The sequence below is a fragment of the Ursus arctos genome, unplaced genomic scaffold, assembly GCF_023065955.2.
Source record: "Ursus arctos isolate Adak ecotype North America unplaced genomic scaffold, UrsArc2.0 scaffold_7, whole genome shotgun sequence".
Taxonomy (NCBI): Eukaryota; Metazoa; Chordata; class Mammalia; order Carnivora; family Ursidae; genus Ursus; species Ursus arctos.
In genome coordinates, this window is record NW_026623089.1 from 34,893,530 (window position 1) to 34,917,873 (window position 24,344).

Consider the following 24,344-nt stretch of genomic DNA (forward strand, 5'->3'; position numbering starts at 1 on the left):
AAGATTGGTTAAGAGTGGGCCAGAGGCGTGGGAGGGCTCGGGGAGTCTGTCAGTACTGAACCAAGGGAAGTTTCAAGAAGGAGGCAGTGAGTGCATTCTGCGGGCTGCAGAGCCATCAAGTATGATGAGGATGGAGTGATGTCCACTGGATCTGGAGAGGTCATCGGTGATCCCAGTGGGGTTTGCCTCAGAGGCCTCTTAGGTGGGAAGGTGGATCACAGTAGACTGAGGACCGCTTATTTCAGTTAATGGCCCCACCATCTTCCCAGTCAGCCTGGCTTGAAAACTGATGAGCTTCTTCAGCTCCTCCTTTCTCTTTGTCCAGTTTTACCCCCAGTCCTTGCTAAACCATTTCTAAGTTCTATCTCCTCTGTTTCAACAACGTCTTCTACTTCTGTCTTTTCTCTATTCATACAGCTACTTCACCAGCTCAAGGCCAGCTAGCTCTCACACCAACAAATTCCACAAACACCTTCTCTGCACTGCTAGTTTCCCGTGTGGGGGGCATAACCCCTTTCTGTTCTTCCTTTCCCAGATGCTTTGTATGTCCTCTCACTCTCTCTCCCATGGGATCGACTCAGGTTGCAGCCTTATTTGCCAGTTCCTTTCTTTAAAATGGGATTCTGGGGCAGGAAGTCCGCTCTAGTTTTTGCGTGTCTGCTAGGTAGTGGGTGGTGTGAAAACCTGACATACACATTCTCATTTCCCCATCACAGTGACTCCATTCTTCCCCCCTTTCTGCCATGGGAGGCAGCAGAAACTCTGGATGACTGAGTATCCCATTCATAGCACTCTAGCTAGTGAAAAGGACAGAGCGAGAGTTCAAGTCAGATCTGCCTGATGCAGGGTTTCAACAGTTTTCATTTTAGCCAGACGTTGACTATGGTCGAGCCGCTACATGAAGATGGCGCTTCTCTGTGCAGCCTAAGGCAAGGAGGTGGGTGAAGGCAGGGCCACGGAGGTTGAGGGCAGAGAACCTTTCAAGACAGACTGGGCAGCCTGCCACCACATTTCAGGGACCACAGTGCACACTGTGCTGCAGGTTGTCCCCAGCCCATCCTCCGCTCTCTGTTCCCCTCCCCTACTTTGTTTTTCTCCATTGTACTTACAATGATCTGACCTACTGCCTATTTTTACTTAGTTATTTATGATCTCTGTAAGCTCCAGAGATCTTTTAAAAATCATTTATTTATTTATTTTTATTGAAGTATAGTTGGCATACAAATATAGTTGGTGTATAACATAGTGATTCCACAATTCTGTACATTAGGCCATGTTCACCCCAATAAATGTACTTACCATGTGTCACTGTGGGTGCTATTGCAACATTATTGACTCTGTTCCTCATGCTGTGCTTTTCATCCCCAGGACCTACTTATTTCGTAACTGAGAAGTTATAGAGTTTGTACCTCTTAATCCCATTTACCTGTTTCACCCATCAGCCTCCTCCCCCAGCAACTGCCAGTTTGTTCTCCGTATTTATCATGCTGTTCCTGGTTTTGTTTGTTCATTTGTTTCATTTTTTTGATTCAAGCTTCATGGATTTTCGTCTGTTTTATTCACCGCTGTAGCCCCCGTCCTTGAACAGTACCCACCCTAGTGTAGGTGCTCAGGATGTATTCTTTGAATGAATAAATGAAGCAGTTAAGGTGAAGTCAAAGTGAAAGAAGGCAGAGAATGAAATGAAGTTGCTTCAAACGCTAGTCAGTGTTCGTGGCTCATTTTTAGGGGCTGCAGATGCCAAGATGAAGCAGTGGAGTTGGTGGTAGTTCATTCCTAAGAATGAGGTGAAGTGCTTGTCAGCAAATGCAGTTTCTGAGATCACGTATTAATTAGGAGAATATGACGTAGTACTGTCTCAGTTATCTGTTGTTGCCTAAGAAACCACCATGTAACTTTATTATTGTTCCAAACTCTGTGGTCAGGAATTTGGGTAGAGTTCACGTGGGTGGTTCATTGACATCAAATGGCATCATAAGGGATTATGTATTTGGCTGCACTGAGCTGGTGTCTGGGCCAGACTGGAAGATCCAAGAAAGCTTTACTCACATGTCCGACTCCTCAGTGCTCCTTACAAGGTGCTTTTTTAAAAAAACATGCTTAGCGTGGTCTTCCTGTCAGCATGGTGGGCTTCCAAGAGGGGATTTTCCAAGCTGTGAAGGCCGAAGTTACAGATCTCTTAAGGCTTGGCCTCAGAAGTCACACATCACTTACCCCACTCTCTGTGGGTAAAGCAAGTCACAAGGCTAGCCCAGAATAAAGGCAAGGTAGAACAGCAAAGAATAGATAGCCACATGTAGCCCACCACAGCTCATTAGATTAGACGGTTAGGATGCCTAGAATTGGCTTCCTCCCAAGATGTACTTCACAACTCAAGAAGTTAATGAGAATTTAAAGTGCAGAGATAATTTGCAAAATTTTCTGAGAAATTGAGTACAGTTAAATCAGCAGTCAATCCCAAACTTGCCAAGTTTGTAGAGAGATCTGTAAAGAAGAACCAACTGGCAGATGAATGAAATTACTGGCTGAAACCATTTTATTTTTTTTAAGTAGGCTCCACACTCAGCATGGAGCCCAACTCAGGGCCTGAACTCACGATGTTGAGATCAAGACCTGAGCTGAAATCAACAGCAGGTTGCTTAACTAACTGGCTGAGCCACCCAGATGCCCCTGAAACCATTATTATTTTTTTTTTAAAAAGGACTTTCATTATTTTAGAGAAATAATTTTTTGAAAATTATGTGTGCTCATCATAAAAATTTCAAGCAATTATAAAAAGCAAAAATAAGAAAGCAACAAATTGTCTAAACTCTCCCCGTGCAGAAAGAAAAAACAAGTGTTAACGTTCGGTGAGTACCATTTTAGAGGTCTCCTTATGCTTCTGTCCACGTAGAAGGACGGCTGGCCCTCTGGTTGGCTGATTCAACAGTTAGACAGAAGGTTGATAGATGAAAAATTATAAGAAGGAAATCACATTATACATGTTATTCTAACAAAATATTAAAACAAAGTTTACTTGAATTTAAAAGAAAAGTAAAATTAAAATGAAGGAAATACAAACTTAAAGTAAGGGCTATTAATTCCTAAAAGATTACTATTCTTGCATGATGATTATGGGGAAAATACGCAATGATCAAGAAGTTGGATTTATAGAAACTATATGTTTTATAGACAGTATCAGTTCTTCCCTACCACAAAAGTTGAAGTGATAAGTCGTCTTTTTTTTTTTTTTTAAGATTTTATTTATTTATTTGACAGAGATAGAGACAGACAGCGAGAGAGGGAACACAAGCAGGGGGAGTGGGAGAGGAAGAAGCAGGCTCATAGCGGAAGAGCCTGATGTGGGGCTCGATCCCACAACACCGGGATAACGCCCTGAGCCGAAGGCAGCTTAACCGCTGTGCCACCCAGGTGCCCCAAGAAGTGATAAGTCTTCTAACATTGTATTCTACACCACTCTCCTCAGCTCCTGATTCTTGTGGCTTCTGCTATTTTTACTTTGTAAAATTTACATTCTGTTTTTCTAATATAATTCCCACAGGTGTTAGTTCTACATTTAAACAGGTTCAGTGGTAATCATGGTTTCTTTGTTTCTAAATTCTTCATTTTCTTGGTTGGATGAATTTTGTCCCCCTGCCCTCCAAATGAGTTTATGGGTGCTATAGTCCCCAAATTCTTTCATGTTTGAGAATGTCCACTTGTTGACTTTATAACCTTAAGTAACACATATTATGTTCTTGCACATTCACATCTTTCTGGACATTTTTGTGTTATGTTCCATCATGGAGTGATACCATTGAGAATCAGTCTGATTGTTTTCCCCTTGGACATTACTTGATTTCTTTTTTTTTTTTTTATTCCAGATGCCTATATATGTCTTTCCATGTCTTGAAGTTCAGTAACTTTACCTGGATAGGTCTTGTTGATAATAATTCTAGGTCACTTTTCCCAGCTGTGTTGTATGTCCTTCTGATCATGACATTCACCTCTTTCATGCATTTAAGGAAAATATCCTATATTATGTCTCTGTATAGTTTTTACATTTTGCTCCTCTAATTGACATTGTGTTGTTGTCACTTTGTTTGTTGGGTTCTTTTGTTTCTTCGGGAGCACCAGTTATCCTTATGTTGCATTATCTTTGTGTGTCCTCCTTGTCCATCATCTTCTCTCTAATTATGTGAATACATTTCCCCCTCTGCACTGTTTAGTTTACCTCCAGCCTTCCCTTCATGCCACTGATTTGCTTTTCACCTGTGTTTATTCTATTCCTAGCTGCTTCTAGTTTATCTATTAGATCTGAACTGGTGGTGTTTTGACCTCAAGTTATTTCCTTAACTCTGTAGTCTCTTTTTCTATCTCATTCTGCTGTTTCAGCATCTCACCTTTCAGGCCCTGCTTCAGTGATTATGTATATATCTGACCCTTGAACAGCACTGGTTTGAGCTGCATGGGTCCACTTCCATGTGGATTTTTAAAGATTAGTACAGCATTGTAAATGTGTTTTCTCTTTCTCATGATTTTCTCATAACATTTTATTTTCTCTAGCTTGCTTTATTGTAAGAATACAGTATATAATTCATATTACATACAAAATATGTGCTTATCAACTGTTTATGTTATCAGTAAGGCTTCTGGGCATCAGTAGGCTATGAGTAATTACGTTTTTGGGGAATCAAAAGTTAATATGGATTTTTGACTGCATGGAGGGTCAGCGCCTCTAACTCCTGCCTTGTTCAAAGGTCAGATGAACTTGTCGAGGTCCTTTGCAGTGAAAAGTATTTGTAAGAAAATCTCTTCTAATCTAAGGGTGTGCTTTCTTTTCAATTTGGTTTTAAAACAATTTTAGGCGTGTTCTGTTGCTTTCTTCTTTCACTGTTATTATTGTAGTATGTTTGTATAGTTGCCGTAACATTTTTTTTCCATTTGGCTCATTCTTAACATGAGTTACGTAAATCTTAGTGTTTGTTCTGACATCATGTGGTTGAATTCTCCTTGACATTCTGCTTTATTTGATATCAGTTATTTTTCTTCCTTTAAGCTACTATTTATTATATCTATTTTTCTATATAGCCTGAATGTGTAGGGTTGGGGGAGGGGAAGGGAGTGGACTACTGCCGCTGAGTGAAAAGCCCTTAGTGGAGGACTGTTTTTTGTTTGGAATTCTTATTAAATGTCCTATATCAGAGCACATTCCACTAAGCTAAGCATGACCCACGTTCTGGACCTTGGTGTATCTTGCATTTCAGCCCAGTTTCTTAAAAGATAACAGATTTGGGTGCTCCTGCTTACCTTGGCTAAAATGATATTCTGGGGCTTTTCTTCTGCTGCTGCTGCTGCTTCTTCTTCTTCTTCTTCTTCTTCTTCTTCTTCTTCTTTTTTAAAAGATTTTATTTATTTATTTGACACAGAGACAGCCAGCCAGCCAGTGAGAGAGGGAACACAGGCAGGGGGAGTGGGAAAGGAAGAAGCAGGCTCCCAGCGGAGGAGCCTGATGTGGGGCTCGATCCCAGGACTCTGGGATCACACCCTGAGCCGAAGGCAGACACTTAAGGACTGAGCCACCCAGGCGCCCCTGGGGCTTTTCTTCTTGATGGCTTTCATGGCTTTTCGTTACATTGGCTCCTCATCACCTCAAATTTACTTCAAATAATATTAATCAGACATTTTAGGATTTAATTCACTTTTCCTCTTTCTTCAGCTGCTTCTGTGGAGTAGTATGGAATTAGAAGCCACTTTGTACTATCATAAAACAATATATATATTTTCCCTGCCTGTGATCTTCTAAAATTTTAAATAAAGTTTTATGCCATTCCTTTGTTTTATTGTGGTTGGTAAAATTTTGGTTCACTCTGCCTTTCCACTTCTCTCTTTCTCTGAGGAATAAGATTCTTTGGTGGAAAAATTCAGACTTTGCTGTAAGTTCAGATACAACTGAAGTAATTAAACACCAAGTATAATTCAGGGATCACTATTCTCTTACATTATTTATTTTCATGACTTTCTATAATTATCTAAAAAATCCTTCGATAGTTCTTGATAGATATAGAATTTTACATATTAGGTAGCTAAACGTTGAGTTGACAGTAATGAACGATGGAAAAATTCAGCAGAAAACAGTTGCCTCGTGATAGAGTACAGACAAGATTAGTCTCACTGGAAGGTTTGTCTCAGCTTGAGTAGGTAGCAAAAAGGTCTCTGTTAAGCTCACTTGGTGGGAAATTTCCTGTATCCTTAGCTTCTGTTATCACCAAGTATCCGTGGTAGGCAGAATTCTAAGACGGCCCTGAGATTCTCTTTTTACTTGTGTGTATGCCCTGTGTAATTCCTCCCCCCTCAATGTCAGTGGGCCTGATCAAACCAGGTGAGCCCTTTTCAAAGAGGATTTAAAGATCAGAGAGATTGAGAATGTAGCAGGTGTTGCCCTGCTGGCCTTGAAGGTGCAACCTTTATGGGTTCTGCAGCTACAAGGAAATGAAATCTGCCAACAGCCACGTATGCTTGCCAGAGTTCCCTTCTTATGACACCTCAGCCCTGGCCAACGCCTTGGTTTCAGCCTGGTGAGACCCTTACTAGAGCACCCAGTCGAGCTGTGTCCAGACTCTTGACCTACAGAACTGTGAGAACACCTACAGATTTGGTGTTATTGTAAGCCACCAAATTGTGGTAATTAATTATGTAACAACAATAAACTAATACAGTATATATGCATTTTTAACAAGTACTTTTAACTTTAAGTGATTTGCTTTATTTTAAGTAAGCCTGATTTTCTCCCTAAAGGGAAACTATCATTTTTTATTTTATAATTTAGTTTTTCAAAGAGGAAGATTTTGTTATTCTGTTTCCACATTCCGTTGAGTTTTGTTGCTGTCTTTTCTCCCCCTCTCCTCTGCCCACTTTTCTTCCTCAATAATGGGGTCAGAATGGGGAATCTAGATTTTCACTGGTCCTAACTGTAATTACAGCCTGGAAACACTGATGAAAATGGCTGAAAAGTGTAGTGGAACCCCATTATAACCATGGTTTTAGGGAACAGGTCCACATATGGGTTAATGGCAAATGGTAAGTTCTTAAAAATTTACTTTTAATTTTTAAAATTAACTTTGTTTATTTACGTTCCAAACACTGCCAAATCATGACTGCACAGCTCACTCAATTTCAACAAAGGGAATGTATTTGTGTAACACACCCAGCTAAAGAAATAGAACAGTTCTGGAACTCTAAGTTTTCCTGAGACTCCTTTTTACTCATTAACATCCCCTGTCCTCTCAAGGTAGCTGCTATTCTGGGGTCTATCACCAGAGGTTAGTTTTGCCTGGTTTTGAACTGTGTGTTATTTTTTTCTTTCTGACTGCTTTAGCTGCAAGTGATGTTTGTGACAATCATCCGTGGTGGTGCATTGAGCAGTAGCTCGTTCACTCTTGTTGTTTTATAGAATTTACTGCCTGACTATCCCACAATGTATGTACCCATTCTTCTATTGTGGAACTGTACTTATTTTATTCTTGTGGAATGGGTTGGTTTCATTTGGGGCTATTACCATTAATACTGCTATGAACATTCTTATACATGTATTTTGGTATTTTCATGAATGTTCATTTTATACTTAGAAGAATATAGGGGCGCCTGGGTGGCATAGTTGATTAAATGTCTGACTCTTGGTTTCAGCTCAGGTCATGATCTCAGGGTCCTAGGATCGAGCCCCACGTCCAACTCCACACCCAGCATGGAGTCTGCTTGGAGATTCTCTCTCCCTTTCCCTCTGCCCTTCCCCACTCCCCCCACTCTCTCCCTCTCTAAATTAAATAAATCTTTAAAAAAATATAAAAATATTTATTTATTTATTTATTCAGGTTTAATAGATGTTAAAAAATAGTTTCCCAAAGTTACTGCATCAATTTATACTCTCACCAGCAGTATATGAGAAAAACAATTGCTTCCTGTCTTCACCAAACACTTAGTATTGTAGTTTTTACCATCATCATCACCATCATCATTTTAATTTCTTTAGAAGATTTTTTTTTTAAGTAGTCTCCATGCCCAACGCGGGGCTTGAACTCACAATCCTAAGATCAAGACCTGAACTGAGATCAAGAGTCAGATGCTCAACTGACTGAACCACCCAGGCTCCCCCATCATCATCATCATTTTTATTTTTTAAAATTTTATTTAAATTTAATTTAATCAACATATACTGTATTATTAGTTTCAGAGGTAGAGTTCAGTGATTCATCAGTTGCATACAATACCCAGTGCTCATTACTTCAAGTGCCCTCCTTAATGCCCATCACCCAGTTACCTCCATCGCCCCACCCACCTCCCCTCCAGCAATCCTCAGTTCCCTATAGTTTGCCTCCTTCTCTGTTTTCCTCTTATTTTATTTTTCCTTCCCTTCCCCTGTGTTCATGTTTTGTCTCTTAAATTCCACATATGAGTGAAATCTATGGTATTTATCTTTCTCTGACTTATTTTGTTTAGCGTAATACCCTCTAGTTCCATCCGTGTCGCTGCAAATGACAAGATTTCACTCTTTCTGATGGCTGAGTAATATTCCATTGTATATATATACCACATCTTCTTTATCCATTCATCCATCAATGGACATCGGGGCTCTTTCCATATTTTGGCAGTTGTGGACATTGCGGTGCACGTGCCCCTTCAAATCACTATGTATCCTTTGGATAAATACCCAATAGTGCAGTTGCTGGGTCATAGGGTAGCTCTACTTTTAACTTTTTGAGGAGCCTTCATGCTGTTTTCCAGAGTGGCTGCACCAGTTTGAATCACCATCATTTTTAATTGTAACCCTTCTGATGGTGGCATCTCAGTGTGCTTTCAATTTGCATTTCCCCTGATGACTCATGATATTTAACACCTTCCCATATGTTCATTGAAGGCCAGTAATTTTTAAACCTTGGGTCATGATCCATTATTGGGTCATGAAATCAATTTAGTACATTAAGACCAACACTTTAAAAATCTGTAGTAGAATAGAAGAGAGTGAAATGCAAATTATAATGGTAAGTTGGTATTGTGAAACTGTTGTTTCAGTTTCATAATACATAAATATATGCATGCCTATGTTTCTGTACCTACATTTATATATGCACATTTATGTGTCTCAATTTCTTATTTATATACATAAATATGTGTGTGCTGAGTGACTGTGGAAAATGTATTTATTATAAGAAATATTTGTTCTTATTTCTTATTGTCAAAAAGGTTTACAAAACCCTGTGGTATTCTGTACATTTAAAAAACAAATCTACAACTTGATTAAGACATAAAAACCGTGCTTATCTCACTTGCATTTGGCAACACTGGGAGACAGAACTAACAGCTGGCATAACGGAGACACGGCTCATGATGCTTTTGCTGCGCCCAACTGGAAGCAAACGATTAAAATGAAAAAGTGAAGTCCTTCATACAAAAGTAAGGTCGCTGTGATTGAACAAGGGAAGGCGACTGACAGCAGTACACGGGATAAGGAACAGTCCTAAATACAAAGCCCTGGGCCTCTAGACTTTTCTTGAAAGAGAGTCTGTGGATGGCGGTCTGGGAAGCTGCAGGTTTCCAAAGCTTCTCAGTGATTCTGATATTCTGACAACTTTGGGCTGGAGATTCCAGCAGATTTCACCTGTGAGGGAGGATTTCTCACAGAAATGGTGTGCTCAGTGTGCAGACCTTTTTCAAGCCTAACACTTGCCAAAGAGTAATTCTCTCCCTTTTCTTTTACCTTCAAAATTATTATTCCATAGCAGCAGAACTCAGGAGAAGCCATTTCATTGAAGAACCATTACCTATAATTTCTATAGAGTTAGAATGGAAGACAGGCAGCAGAATTCATTTGCTTTCTAATCCCTCTTTATGTAGATTATAACTCCCTAACCCTTTTTTTCTACGAACCCCTTCTTTAATAAAGCCCCTGTTGTGAGTTGCGTATATTTCTCAATTATACAATACCTTGGTGCCTTTGTCTCTGAGATTTACTGTATTTTAACATTTGTATGCATTTTAAAGTTAAATTCTGAAGGCTTTATAAGCACCCTGCTTTTTAATTAACACTGAGCGTAAATGTTCAGAAAATGTAGTGTGACAAATATTAACCATGCATATTAGGGAATTTTCGGAATCAATCTAGATTGCCCCCCCAAGGTAAGATTTATACTATACGAGAGAACAAATTTATACTATTTGAGAACGAATGTATAATTTGGACAAACACTTCCCTGAATACCAATATTACTTTATATACTAATTATGGGATTTTAAATGCCAGTGAGTTCTGTTTCCTTTGTGTGAATTTATGAATGTAATAAAACATTTTTGGAAAGCTTATCAAATAAAACAATCTAAGATTTAATTAGCAGCTTTTTAAAGATTTTATGAACCAGATCATCTGTATTGCCAAAATCACTTAGGTGGCTTAGGAATCACAGAATCCTCCTTAATCTTTTATTTTATTCTCAGAATTAAAATGAAATTAAAATGTCCTTTTTTTTTTTTACATAAAGTTAACAAAAATTAAGCATAGAAAAGTCCCAAGTCCAAAGAAAAAATTTTAAACTACTCAAATCTCTCCAACTCAGATAAAAGTACCATTCACATTTGGTAGATATTCTTCTAGACATCTCACTACATGCACACACGCACACACACACACACACACACACACACACACTCATAGCAACACCTAGTTTTATATAAAAAGATTAATACAATATATGACGTTCTGTTACTTGTCTTTTAGGACTAGACATTGTTTTCTATCCACTTTTTTGTGTTTTCCTGTCAGTAAATACATATGTATGTCATAATTTTTAGTGGTTACTTTATCTACATCCATATCCATACCTGTATCTGTATATACATGCATGCATATATGCCCTACTTTAGCTAACCTATTGATATTTACACTGTAGCTTTCCTGCTCTATTATGTGTTTAGTTAATATCCTTGCACATTAATCATTTTGCATTTGTACAGATATATTCTTAAATTCCTAGGAGTCTGATTGCTGAGCCAAAAGGTAAACGTTGGTGTATATTCCTTACCAAACTGCCCTCTAGAACTGTCATCCCAGTTGCAGCTCCCCCTAGCAAAATAATAAAGAGTGCTTGTTTTTTCATTCTTTCCTCAACATTGGCTTTTGTCTTTCTTAAAAATTGACAGATGCCCAAAAATCATTTAAAAATTTGCATCCCTCTGATTATTAATGAAATCGCAAATATTTCCAAGCGCTTATTGGATGTTCTTATTTCTCTTTGTTTAATTGCTTCAGCATTTTTATTGGGATGGTTGTCTTTTTCGTATTGACCTGTAAGAGATCTGTGAATATTGACATATTGTTATTTGGACTCAGAATTTGTCATTTGACTTTTAACTCTGCACACAGTGATTTTTAATTTAAACATCATTTACTTGTTTTTGTGTATAAAGTTCTTGTCAAAAATTTAATCACTCTGTCATTTTGTAGTTTTAAGCTTTTGTATCATAGTTAAGAATGAGCATTGTCCTTCCAGAAATACTCCCCCATGTTTCCTCATAGTAGCCTTAGATTTTAACTTTTTTACATGATAATCTTTGATCCATCTGGGATTTATTTTTGAATAAGGAGAAACATAAGCCAGTTTTATTTTTACTTAGCCCAATTGCTAGCCAATTGTCAGACTTGGCGTATATATACACCATTTTACTACTGATTTAAACGGACTCATTTTCTTGTATTATTCCCTTATATATTTGAATCTGTTTCTGTGCTCTGTTCTATTCACTTAACCTGTCTATTTCTGAGTCATTACTGAGTTTTTGTGTCTGTGGCTTTATACTATTTTTTTTTTAATAGAAGAGTATCCCTTCAATCTTCTTCTTTTTCAGATTTTCTGCTTTTTCCATATTTACTTGATGAACTAAAAAATCATTTGGTCAAATGAAGAAAAGTCCTGCTGGAATTTTCCAGTAGAGTTGTATATTATTTTTAGAATAATTGAGGGGAAATTGGCACTTTTATAATACTGGGTTTTGTTTTTTAAAAATTTCCCTCTGGATTCAAGCATTTTCTTCATTCTTTCAGTAGGCATTTAAAACATGTGTTCTTCATGTAGGCTGTGGCTTTTAAAACATTTATCTAGACATTTTAATTCCTTGATTGTTGCAGTGAATAGTTATTTCCTTTCATAATATTTCTAATTGTTATTGATTTTTTAAAAAACAGTTGACTTTTGTTTATTTATTTTATTTCCAGACACTTTAATGAGCACTCATATTTTTTAAAGTCATCCTTCGGTTGATTTTCGCCTTCAAAAGTCTCACCAGGTGTACCCAGGAGACTAAAAAAGTTAACTATAACTGCCTTACTGTAGGACATGACTTGATGCCACTAGAGAATGGAGTCTAGAATAGGAGTTTATGGAATATAATTTATACATCCAAGAAGGGCCAAATATGGGCTGACCACATCACTGAAATGCAATATAAGTCAGACTAAGTATATTAGAATATGAATAAGCATGCTGTGCTCATGAGATTGTTTAATATTGTGAGATGTCCTTGGGTACTCAATCTCTCAGGGTTAATCTTCGTGAATTCCATATTATTTATGGGCACAGAAGAAAGACTGAATTTAATTAAGCCTGAAGATAGAATTCCCTGTTTGAGTAAAGGTCTGTGAAGGATGGAAGGGAAAACTGAACCAACTTACTCAAGAATAGGAGTTTACGAGGTTGTGAACTCCAGGCTTGCTAATTTTTTGTATAACCCCGCAAATAAAATATAACTTTTCTCACGGAGAGTGATCCTACTTCCTCCTTCCAATAAACACCAATTGCCCTAACTACCCACATCCCAACCCCCCCAGTAAGTAGGTGTAAGAGATGGTCTCACAATGCCATCTGGTGGCCACCTGGGGAATTGGAGAAACTGGTCTCTTACCGTTGGACCTCCTGCCTGGGTTAGTATCCAGGAAGCCAGATCCAGGCTTGGGAACAAGCAACTTGTGCCTGTGGCTACAAGCAAAGAGAGAAGATAATCAAAATCCAAGTCCTGGCAAAGACTTGCTGGGAGAACTGGGAAACAAGGAAGAAGCCAAAAGGCTACGTCCATCCACAGGAGTTGATAGAGAGCAAATATGAGATTTGAAAAGACAGGTCTGCAAAGCAATTCCAGCAGGAAAAGCTTGAACCAAAGCAAAAAAAAAAAAAAAAAAGAAAGAAAGAAAGAAAGAAAAAAGAAAAATAGAAATGGAACATCTCAGAGCAGGGATCAACTTAACTGTAGGCTTCCAGTCAGTTCCAACACCTTGCTTCAAGGGTTTCCTTATGTACTGTTTGTGCGTGCGTGCGTGCGTGTGTATGTTTTAATTTTCTTAAAAATTTTTCCACAACTTAAAACTCAGATAATTTTAGATAATTCCCAAACAGCAAAGTCTACTCTGCATTTCCCTTCCTTGCTCTCTCTTTCCCCTCTTCCTCCCTTGCTCCCTTCTTTTCTTCTCTCCCCTCCTCTTCAGTTCTAATTCTTGTGTTCTCTTGAGAACCGCCCTCTTTCTCATCCTTCATTCTGTTTGGGAGCCAAAACTTAATCCTAGTTCTGCCTGATAAACCTAGGGACAGTGCTTGTAGGTCAGCTTGATTGAGGAAAGGGACCTAGAGGTTGTAAAATGAACCCATTCCACTAACACCTGAATCCTTGGAAAGAATCAGGAGCCCTTTCTGCATTACCAGGAGTCATCCCCCCACCCTGTTCAACCCAACAGGATTTCCCCAAGTGCCTGCCTTCAAGATTTTTGTCTCTTTTATTCACCGCAATATCCCCAACTTTTAAAACACCACCTGGCATACAGAAGAAACTCAATTAATATTTGTTGAAGGAATGAATAAGTATTCTCGATGAATAAGCAAATATCGCTGATTCCTTTTTACTGATATTTCAATTTTGCCTTGTTGTAAGTGATGCTAATTTTCATGGTGAGAGTATGATTTTTCTGACTTTTGTGGGATAATTTAAGCAAAACACGTGAGGCTATTTCTAGCACATGATAATTATTTTTAAAGTTCCAACCTACCAACTAAGAGACTTTCAGAAAATAACCTGTTGGTAATTTGAGGGCTCTCCACCTTTCCTTTTCCTGTGTTAAGAATGTCTCTTTTATATACATCCATGAAATAAAAAACCAACAAAATGACTAGCTTTTACCTGTCTTGGCTTCTTACGGGCTCTTTGCATTCTCCCCAGAATAGAAGCTAGGACCGTTAAATACACAGAGAAGAAAAGGAAAGCTGAGAACCATTAAACATTTAGCAAAAACATCTTGCTGTGTATGTTTTCTGTTTGCTGAATCTCTTTTGCATTGGAAATCCTTGATGACAGAGACGGAGAAATATTTATTCTCTATATAGAACTAAGCACAGAAAAAACGTTGGCTTTACCTCCTATTTTTCAGAATTGTGCCCCTTTTTTGTGATCCTTCTCAGGAGAGGAGAGATGAGGTAGGCTGTTTTTATTTTATAGATTGTTTTTCGGACATTACTCTTGTGTGAGAATTTTCTGGGCTTAAAAAAAAATGATTACTTGCTACTTTCCATTCCAAAGCCCTAGGATTTCCTTAATATCTCACAAATCTCTGTGATCTTAAAGAAATGCTCTCACCATCGTGCAAAGGGGAAGTTAAAATGAATTAAAAGCCTGCCTGAATTAAGACAACCCAGGAGATCAGTGGGTGCATAATATCAGAGCGTGGTAGACCTTGGTTAATTTGCGAGGATGTGTCACAACATCCCACGTCAGGCTTGACATTTTGTTCCTGGCTGATTTCGGTGGCAGTGGTTGTGGGGGGAGGATGGATGTTTAATCTTTGGTTCACTGACTGCATGGAATAGGAGAGGCTGTGAGGTTCGAGAAGAGCATGGCCTGGCATTACAGACAGAGGTCTGCTAGGCTGAACACTGGCAGCCCGTCTAGCTAAGTGTATGACCTGGACGGAAGTAGGTAACATCCCAGAGCCTTAGTTTACCTCTCTGTCAAATGGGCATTATGATGCCTCCCTGGAAAGGCTGCCCTGAGGAATGGAGCTGCCGGGTAGGAAGCCTGGCACCTGGCTGGTGTGGCCTCTGGTTGCTCAGGTGTGATCACAGAGTCACGCATCCGCTTTCCATTTCTCCCCCAGGTACCTTGGGATCACGAGGCCGCTCACGTACCCTGTGAGGCAGAATGGGAAGTGCATGGCGAAAATGATTCTCTCCGTCTGGCTGCTTTCGGCCTCCATCACGTTACCGCCGCTCTTCGGCTGGGCCCAGAACGTGAACGACGACAAGGTGTGCTTGATCAGCCAGGATTTCGGCTACACCATCTACTCCACGGCGGTGGCGTTCTACATCCCCATGTCCGTCATGCTGTTCATGTACTACCAGATTTACAAGGCCGCCAGGAAGAGCGCCGCCAAGCACAAGTTCCCCGGCTTCCCCCGGCCCGAGGAGCCAGACGGCATCAGCTCCCTGAACGGCATGGTGAAGCTCCAGAAGGAGGTGGAGGAGTGTGCCAACCTTTCGAGACTCCTCAAGCACGAAAGGAAAAACATCTCCATCTTTAAGCGGGAGCAGAAAGCAGCCACCACCTTGGGGATCATCGTCGGGGCCTTCACCGTGTGCTGGCTGCCCTTTTTCCTCCTCTCGACGGCCAGACCCTTCATCTGCGGCACGGCCTGCAGCTGCATCCCGCTGTGGGTGGAGAGGACATTTCTGTGGCTGGGCTATGCAAACTCTCTCATTAACCCTTTTATATATGCCTTCTTCAACCGGGACCTGAGGACCACCTACCGCAGCCTGCTCCAGTGTCAGTACCGGAATATCAACCGCAAGCTGTCGGCTGCAGGCATGCACGAGGCCCTGAAGCTCGCCGAGAGGCCCGAGAGACCTGAGCTTGTGCTGTAAGGTCACTTATCACTATTTTCCTTTTATCCCCCGCGCCCCTGCTATGGAACCTCTTAGAGCATATCCCAGAGGGCTTTCTGACTCCGTAGCCAGCTTATTTTCTACTAAGCAGATCAGATTCGAATTCAGGATACTCTAGACTCCGGTCCTCCAGCCCACAGGGTTCCCAAAGCCCAAGTCAGGCACTTAGAGGGCCTGGAAGACAGGACTGATGTGTTGAGGAATTGCACTTGGTATGATGGACAAGGAAGGTGATGTTTCCCACCCTTTTCCCATAAACAACATCCAAGTCGTGTCCCATAGCTCCCATTCTTGTGACACTGTTGTGTTCGTTGCAGTTAACTCTTACATACAGTCAAGCTTTCTTGATGCCCTTGTCCTTTGCTGATAAAGTCATTTGAGAAAGGGAGCAGATTCACAGGGGCTAAAAGGAAGCAACCTGGGATAAGGGAGAGCAGATAGAATGGGGACATGCCAGGATGAGGCAAGTCCTGAAGCTGCAGAGCTTTGAGGAAGCGCCGTTCACCGTTGGAGGAGAGAACATGTGGTGGCTGAGTCTGTCTGGGAGGCCCCTGCCTTTCCCTGAAGCAATTGCGGGAGGTGCAGGCATCTGAGGGCCAGTGGTGAGAAGGAATGGGGGTTTCACATGCAACCCACTTGCTAGTGAGTTTGGCATGGTAAAGAAGGAAGGAGACAACAGGGTATTTAGGGTTGTCAGCACATCGCCCCCCAATTTTCCTTTAAATCTGAGGCAGAGGCAACATCCTCCGGTTACAGCTGTTTGAGGGCAAAGAAACTGGAACGAGAAGATGGAAGGTGCTAGTGAGAGAGCAGTGTTGGGTGTAAGAGGAGGAGGCATTCTTCTTCAGTGGACCCGGTGGGAGGGAGCAGCCAGAAAACCATGGACTGCCCGTCAGCCATCTTGTCTGGACCCTTCAGTTGACAGAAGAGGTAACAGACCTGGGGACTAAGGCGGCCCCCAGTCCCAGTGAGCTAGTGCACCCCTAGGTCTAGATCCCACCTCATCTGAATCTTACTTCTGTAAATTCTTCGTATATTAGATTCCTTTATGTGTAACAACCATGTCAAAGGACACCTTCCTGCTCCTAGCTGTCCCAGAAGAACAGCCCTGCTCCGGGAGTACACTGAAGTGTCCTCACGGATCACAGTAGACTTCAGAGGCTCCAAAATTCTGTTCTCTAACTTCACCAACATAGCATCCAAGGATATTTGCCTCCGGGTCTTTAGCTAAGTATGGAGGCTTAGGTATTGTTTTCCTGTTAGTCTAAGACAGGGGTCAGCAAACTTCTACTCTGAAGGGCCAGATAGTAAGTGTGTCACGCTTTGCTAGCCATAGGTCTCTTGAAACTACTCGTCTCTGCCTTTGCAGTGAAAAGGCAGTCATAGACACAAGTAAGCAAATGAAATGGTCATGTACCAATAAAACTTTATTTACAAACAGGCTGCCTGTTGAATTTGGCCCATAGGTCATAGTTTGCTGTCCCGTAGTCTAAGAAATGACTGTCCTCTCATTACATTTCACTCTATTTGATTTATAATTATTTATTTTATATATAATTATAGAATATGAAAATCATTTGGAATGATTGGCCTAAACCTCCATTAACTTCAGGAAATTTCCAGTGAGAGAGTTGGAATAACTGCTGTTTTGAAAAATTGATACCAGGCAGATTTTTAGTCACTTTCTGTGTGGGAAGACTCCTTTTGAAATTCTTGCTTATAACTGTGCCATGCATTGAAAGGATGCAGAAAATACATGATGTCTTTCCTGTCCTCATCTATTTCTGTTGGGCAGTCTGAACATAAACACACACATATCCACACTCACTCTTTTCATAATGAGAGCAAAGGAAAGGTGGAAACAGGAAAAGCTATAGGATTCAAACCAGAGGAAAATAATTCCGAGCTTACCCTAACCCTGATCGGGGAAGATCTTGGAGGATATGGGCTCCAGGACGTCTCTGAAAGTAGTCAAGTGTTCACAGCTAATGGAAAGTAGAAACAGCATTCATGTAAAGGTACCAGTGTGGGGCCTCCTGCAAAGGACAGTTGGGCTGGCGCTAAGTTCTGGTGTGAGCAAGATTTGGAGATCAAATTGTGAAGGCTCTCCCATTCCAGCCCCAGGAATTTGGGATTTTAGTGTAGACAAGTGGTTCTCAGCCAAAGTTGGTTTTGCCCCAGGGGACATTTGACAGTGTTTAGAGACATCTTTGGTTGTCACAGTTGGTGGAGGGGAGGACCTATTGTCGTCTAGTCGGACACGGCTCAACATCCCATAATGCAGGGGCAGCCCCCCACAACAAAGAATTACCCCATCCAAATTCTGTAATGCTGAAGTTGCAAACTCTAGTGTGGACAGAAGGGAGCCATTGACTGAATCTCTGCAAGTAGGAGAACAGGAATCATCCGAGCGACGAAGACGGATCCAAGGGTTCCAGGTGAGATGCCTCAGGGGCAGAGGCTGGAAGTAAAGTCTCTTCAGAGGCTGGTTTTCTCCAGAAACATTGGAGACCTACTTACGTACAAGGCATGTCAGGGGGCGGAAAGATGAACAGCTGACAGTCCTTGCTTCTGGAAGCTCACAGTCCAGTGTGCTGGGGTGGGGGAAGCTGTGGCGGTCATGGTTAGTGAAAGACTAGTAATCTGAATATCCCATGCTTGCATTCCAGTACGTACCAACTGGATAAGACAAATAACTCCTAACTCTACTGGAGTCTCTGGAAGAATGACTGGTGTCCAACCCGTAGCTCACAGCAAACCTTCTCAGGATCCTTTGTCCCCCCAACCTGTCTCTCCAGTGCCTACACTTCTTGGCCAGCCTACAGACTCGAGGTTCCTCCCTCCAGTGTCTCCAGCCCTTTCCTCCTTTCTTGCGGTTTGGGTTCTAATCTCATTCGCTTATGCCCCTAACTCTGCCTTCTTGGCTCTGTTTTTGCCTCCTACAAAATAGTTTTCTTTCTTTTCTGTGTAAATGCTCTACTAGACTGTGTATTGCTACTTCCAGATATCTACCCATTTCTTCCCATTTTCTTGATCAGCAGAGTGAGAGACTCAGGAGTCGAACAGGCACTTGGGTAGGCAGTGGATAGAGAGAAAAGGCTGAGCATGCTTCCCTGGTAATTTTAATTCAGTTCTAATTTACAACCTCTTTTACCTTTTCACAAGTACCGGATCTGGTAATACAAAACCAAGTGTGATAATGTGATACAAGCAGGGATTCTTGTGCTTTTCTTTTTAATTTGACAACCTCATTTGTGGAGTTGCTTTTGATTGCCGTAAATTGTTTTTAAGTGTCACATTGTGATGGTTTTTGTTCCTTGACACCGTCATCGTGAACAATATAGAAAAACAGTTTTGGGGGCACCTGGGTGGCTCGGCTGGTAAGGCGTCTGCCTTCGGCTCAGGTCCTGACCCCAGGGCCCTGAGATCGAGCTGCATCTCTCCCTCTGCCCCTCTCCCCGCTCGTTCTCTCAAATAAATAAATAAAATCTTTTAAAAAAGAGAAAAAAGAGAAGCCGTGTTTAAAATACTTCCATATAAAAGAATTTCAGGGGATTGTTTTGAGTAGCCCTCCCTTCGCCTCTCCCTTCTTCTCCTTGGTGATCATACTGCCTTTCTCTTCAAAAAGCCTCTTATCATCCCCGTCGATTGCAGTGCTGAGTTGTAGCTGAGTGACCTTGGGTCCCTTTTATGAGTTCTGTCAATCTGCTGCTCCAGGCTTTGTGCTGAAGCTTTGGAGTTCAGGGTGATTCTACCTTTCCTTATGGAAACCAATGGTCAAAAAAAAAAAAAAAAAAAAAAAAAAAAATTAAAAGGAAATGGGTCCTAGTGGAAACAGGGAGGAAGCCCCAAGGCCCTGAAGCTCTCGGTGTCTGTGCTGGGATGTTGCCTTAAAGGCAGAAACAACACGTTTGCTATTTTATGGATTCCGCCCCCCCCACGCAAGGTAATATTTTCCTCATCATTAACTAGCTGTAATTCAACTCTTTGTTTTTATTTAATCATCAATTAGTCATAATCACAGTTTGTTTGCTTTGCCATTGTCTAAATTCTAACTTTGCAAATCTCTTTAAATAGGAAAGGCAGGCAGTTGGCCTCTTTTGCTTTTTCAAACATTTTATTTGTTTGTTTTTCTGAGTAAATACACATACCACCAAATAAAATCAAGCAATACAGGGGTGCCTGGGTGGCTCAGTTAAGCGTCTGCCTTTGGCTCGGGTCCTGATCCCAGGGTCCTGGGATCTAGCCCTGTGTTGGGCTCCCTGCTCAGCAGGGAGTCTGCTTCTCCCTCTTCCTCTTCCCCTCCCCCAACAGGTGCTCACACTTTCTCTCTCTCTCAAATAAATAAATACAATCTTTAAAAATCAAGCAGTATGGATAGGTATATAAGAAAAATAAGCCTTGGAGGAATGTCTTAGGAAAAAACTATCCATGGTGGACATCAGGAAGGAGGTGATATTTGGAGTGGGCCTTGAATGAAGAGCAGGAATTTAACAAGAAGGGACGGCAGGGGTGGATGTGGAGTTGGGCCTCCTTAATGCAGGTGGGACAGCATGGACAGAGGGGCTCAGATGTGGCTGGAGGGAGATGAGGAACCCAGGGCAGGTCTTCAGCAGTACCTGGACGCTGGGTCGGTTAGAGTCAGCGTGGAGGGCCAGGTAGGCAGTGTGGGTTGGGGGTAGAGATGAAGCCATTTGAGCCAGAGTGAGACCAGGACAGCTGTGTAGACGGGTTCACAATAGGATAAGGGAGATGGGTTAAGAGACCAATATGAAGATGAGGTCTCCTGCCATGAGGGCCCACACAAGGAGGATGGCGTTGAGACCAGGAAAGAGGCCGAGGATGTCTGAATGTTCAGTAGTTTACTCGCAGGTGGGTGGTGAGTGTGGGGGGCCGCGGAGATGGTGCTGCCCCTTGAGGCCTGGAAGAGTTCCATCCATTTCATGATCCAATGTGAGCAAAGCGGCACTGAGCTGTGGAGAAGTGCAGTCTCTCTGTGCTGAGACAGGTGAAGGCCCCAGGGTAAGAGTAGGTGGGAAGCATCACTGGGGACACAGCTGTTTCCACTGCCCACTCCCACAAACCCAGGATCCTGGAATTGTGGGTTTGGGCTGGCATGGCGCTTCTCTTTAGGCACCATCCTGTGAGGTGACGGACAAAGCAAGAGATAGTGTCTTGTGGAGAAACTGATCCTGTCACTGGGAAAACCCCTCTATCCAGTCTTGAGAGCCAAGTGAGAATTGGACTGCTGTTGGGATGGGGAGGCAAAGCCTGGGGGTGAGGTGCCAGGCCCTGGAACGTCAACAGACCTAGGTCTCAAGCTCGCAGATAGTGTTTGGTAAGTTGAGTCCTATGAAGGTGGAGAGTTAGGGGACTATGGATCTGGAGGGAATGTGGCTCTACACCAAGGAGAAAGAGACTTTCCCTCAATTATTGGCCAAGACTACTCCGTGACTCATGCCACTTCTGTGAATCTGGGAGGAAGGAAGTGAGGGAGATGGGGTTTTCTGGTCTTTGCACACATGTGTTTCTATGATGCACCCTTCTAGGCTTGAAGGGAGGAACACTTCTCATAAGTGGTCATTGTTATTCTTTTCATGTGGGGCAAGTGCAGTGGGATTTTGCAAGGATTTTTGAGAGTGGAGCCATTTTGGCTACAGCTGTATTATAAAAGTGAATTTCTAAATGGGTTATCTGGGGCTGATCTGCAAATATATTAAAGCCCTGGCAACTTAGAGACATTATAAAATTTATGAAAAGAGACTCAGCATACTTTCTTTCCTTTTTGAGAAGCTCATATAACCCCTTAGAAGCCACAAATGATTCAAATGACTGAATGCTGTAAAAATTAAATCCATCCACCACAAAATGAAAACTCACATTTGTGGTTCTGCTAAATCATTTTCTTGCCTTCTCTCTCTCTCTCTCTCTCTCCCTTTATAGACAAAACTCTGACTACTGTAGAAAAAAAAGTCATGATTCATGATCAAAAGTGGAATAATGGAAACGAAATCACCAAGGCAAGACAGAGGCGGAAACAGAACTCAACCATTTGCTGAGGCCGTGGAATGGAGTGCGGCTTGTCCTTTCCTGGGGTAGAGGAGACGTGACAAGCAGGGTGATGTGTTGTACAAAGCATGTTGTGAGGGAGATGGTGACCTCTCGTCTTTTTCTGTGGATCAGTGCTGTTGTGTGCAAGGAGAAGAGTTTTCCGTGTCAGACAGATCAGCTCAGCAGTAAGCACGCAAACAGAACTGAGTCCCAGAAAGGAAACCGTTTCTGGTGCTTTGCGTACGTCCAAGCCCCTACAAATGGAAGAAAGTTCCAATGCACACTCCCCATGCTTCCAAGTCTAGGCATTGTGGTGAATATTCAGGAATCATTCACGAGACAGAATGTATTTTGTGGCAGGACAGAAGGGTGTTTTTCCAAGCAAACTGTGGTAAGCGTAGTGTTGAATGTGTTGCATGTCCGTGTTAGAAAACAGAATCCCGTCATCAGCTAATACAAATGATGTCCCAGAGCAGTGTCTGGTTACAGCTTCTGTCAAATAGTTTTGCTTTTTTGCAGGGTCCCTGTGACTTCCCCACCAACGTACCTTTCTTTGTGAACTCGTGTTTTGTTTTCGTATAACTCAGGAACAGATCTCAGGATGGAGAGACTCATAAAACCTGAATAAAGCTTTTTCTTGCACTCACACTTCTTCTGAAGGGTCCTGAGAGATGAGGGGGATTCCTTCAGTGAGGCTTTGTACCTGGATGCAGAGCGGGCACTCCGGAACCGTGCTGGGTACCAGCGTGGTGGTGGGCACGGAGCCTGTGGCTGTTGTGTCCACACGGATGCGCTGGGCTCCCGGGCTGGGCAGTACCCGGGTGTCTTTGGGGAGGAAGTGCGGGAGTAAGAGGGTTTCCATGGAGGTTGTGATGCTTTCAGAGACAGAGCATCTATGTGTTAACTCTTGGGCAGTGCTGTATTAAAGGGAATTGTGTGCCTCGGAGCTCACCTGGGCGGCTACAGGGAAACACTCAGAACACCATTCTCTTCCTTCGGGAGGATTTGTTTTCGTGTTCTCTGTAACCTAAATCAAATGTACGCCTGGCCAGTTCTGTTCCTCTTCCCTCTCCCTCCCCAAAGTGGTAGACATTAGGGCAGGTAAGGAACCAGAAAAGGTCCCTTTGCAGATTGTTTGTTTGTTTTTTTAATGTACAAGTAATATGTAATGAGACAGGAAGATGGTGGATCAGAAGAGTACCTCCAAGGGGAGAAAGTGAACGCAAAGCTTCGTTTGATAAAAGAGAACTGACAGAGAAAATTATTTTCCTACAAGAAATGTAGCTGTTCTCTTCCAGGAGAATGTGGAATTCCAACGCGGATTATGGATTTCTTCTGCGTTCACTGACCTTGCATCTCACCAGACACAAGGAAGGGTCTGGAGGGGAGGTGGGCACTGTCCTTTCAGACAAAGCTTGTATAAATTCCTGAACCATGGATTTGCTAAAGTGACTGTATATACTTATATTCATAATTTAAATGATTAATTCTGGTCAGATAAATGTTGTTAAATTTGAAAATGTTTTATTATATTACATCAAATAAAGTTTATTTGTAGCTGTAATAAAGCAACTTAAGTAATGATTTTTAATTGAAGGTCTGCTGTCATGAATATTGCTCTGCGTAGAATAGCAGAAGGCCAAGTTTTGTTATGTTTTCCTAAAATCCTAAAAGGTAGTTAAGACCATCTCAAATTCACTGCACTTCACTCTGAGGATTTATCCAGTTTGTAACTTTTTTTAAATTTTTTTTTTTAAGAATGACTGTTCATTCCTTCACTTAATTAGTGGGCATTTACTGGGCTTCTGCCACATTCAGCACTGTGGACATGGAGGGAACAAAGACAGGTAAAGCAAGTCCTTACTTTGGAGAAGCATGGCATTAGAGAGAAGGCGGACATTTCTCAGATGGTCACCCTGTCTTTTAGTGAATGGGTTTGTTTCATTTTTTTATCACGACCTTGGTTATTCACATTGGCTCTTTATCATGCCTAACGCAAGTGCCTGGTTGTTGAACGCTGCTTTCTTCTGCTGCAGGGGCTGGACAGTGGGTGCCCGGCTTTACGAGCATGGCAGCTGAATGGAAGGAGAAAGTAGAAACTGAGAGAGAATGAGAGAACTCTCAAGCACTTTATACTACTTCACGCATGACAGAATTTGTGCCAAAGGTACAGCTTTTGTTTTAACCCAGAATTGGGGAAATCACTGAAAGAAACTCTTCACACATATTTTATGACTGTTCAGCAAGAATGGCTGTGATGATGATTAATCTCTCTTCTCACTCAGGGGTGTCAGCTGTCAGCCTGCAAGGCTGGGTGTTGGGAAATGGTGCTTAGGGAAGAGTACTTGT

The 24,344-nt window shown here is 41.8% G+C and overlaps 1 protein-coding gene across 2 annotated transcripts in view; it reads left to right on the top strand.

The window, feature by feature from the left end:
- HTR7 (5-hydroxytryptamine receptor 7) overlaps positions 1–23,563 on the top strand; it is a 76,282-nt gene extending 52,719 nt beyond the window's left edge. The window contains exons 2-3 of one of the 2 annotated variants that reach the window (XM_026481639.4): positions 15,161–15,924; positions 21,888–23,563. In XM_026481639.4, coding sequence (XP_026337424.1) covers positions 15,161–15,923 — 763 coding nt within the window. In that variant the 3' untranslated portion in view covers position 15,924; positions 21,888–23,563. The remainder of the gene's footprint in view (positions 1–15,160; positions 15,925–21,887) is intronic. The other variant, XM_026481638.4, reaches the window with a different exon arrangement.
- The last annotated feature ends 781 nt before the right edge of the window (positions 23,564–24,344 follow it).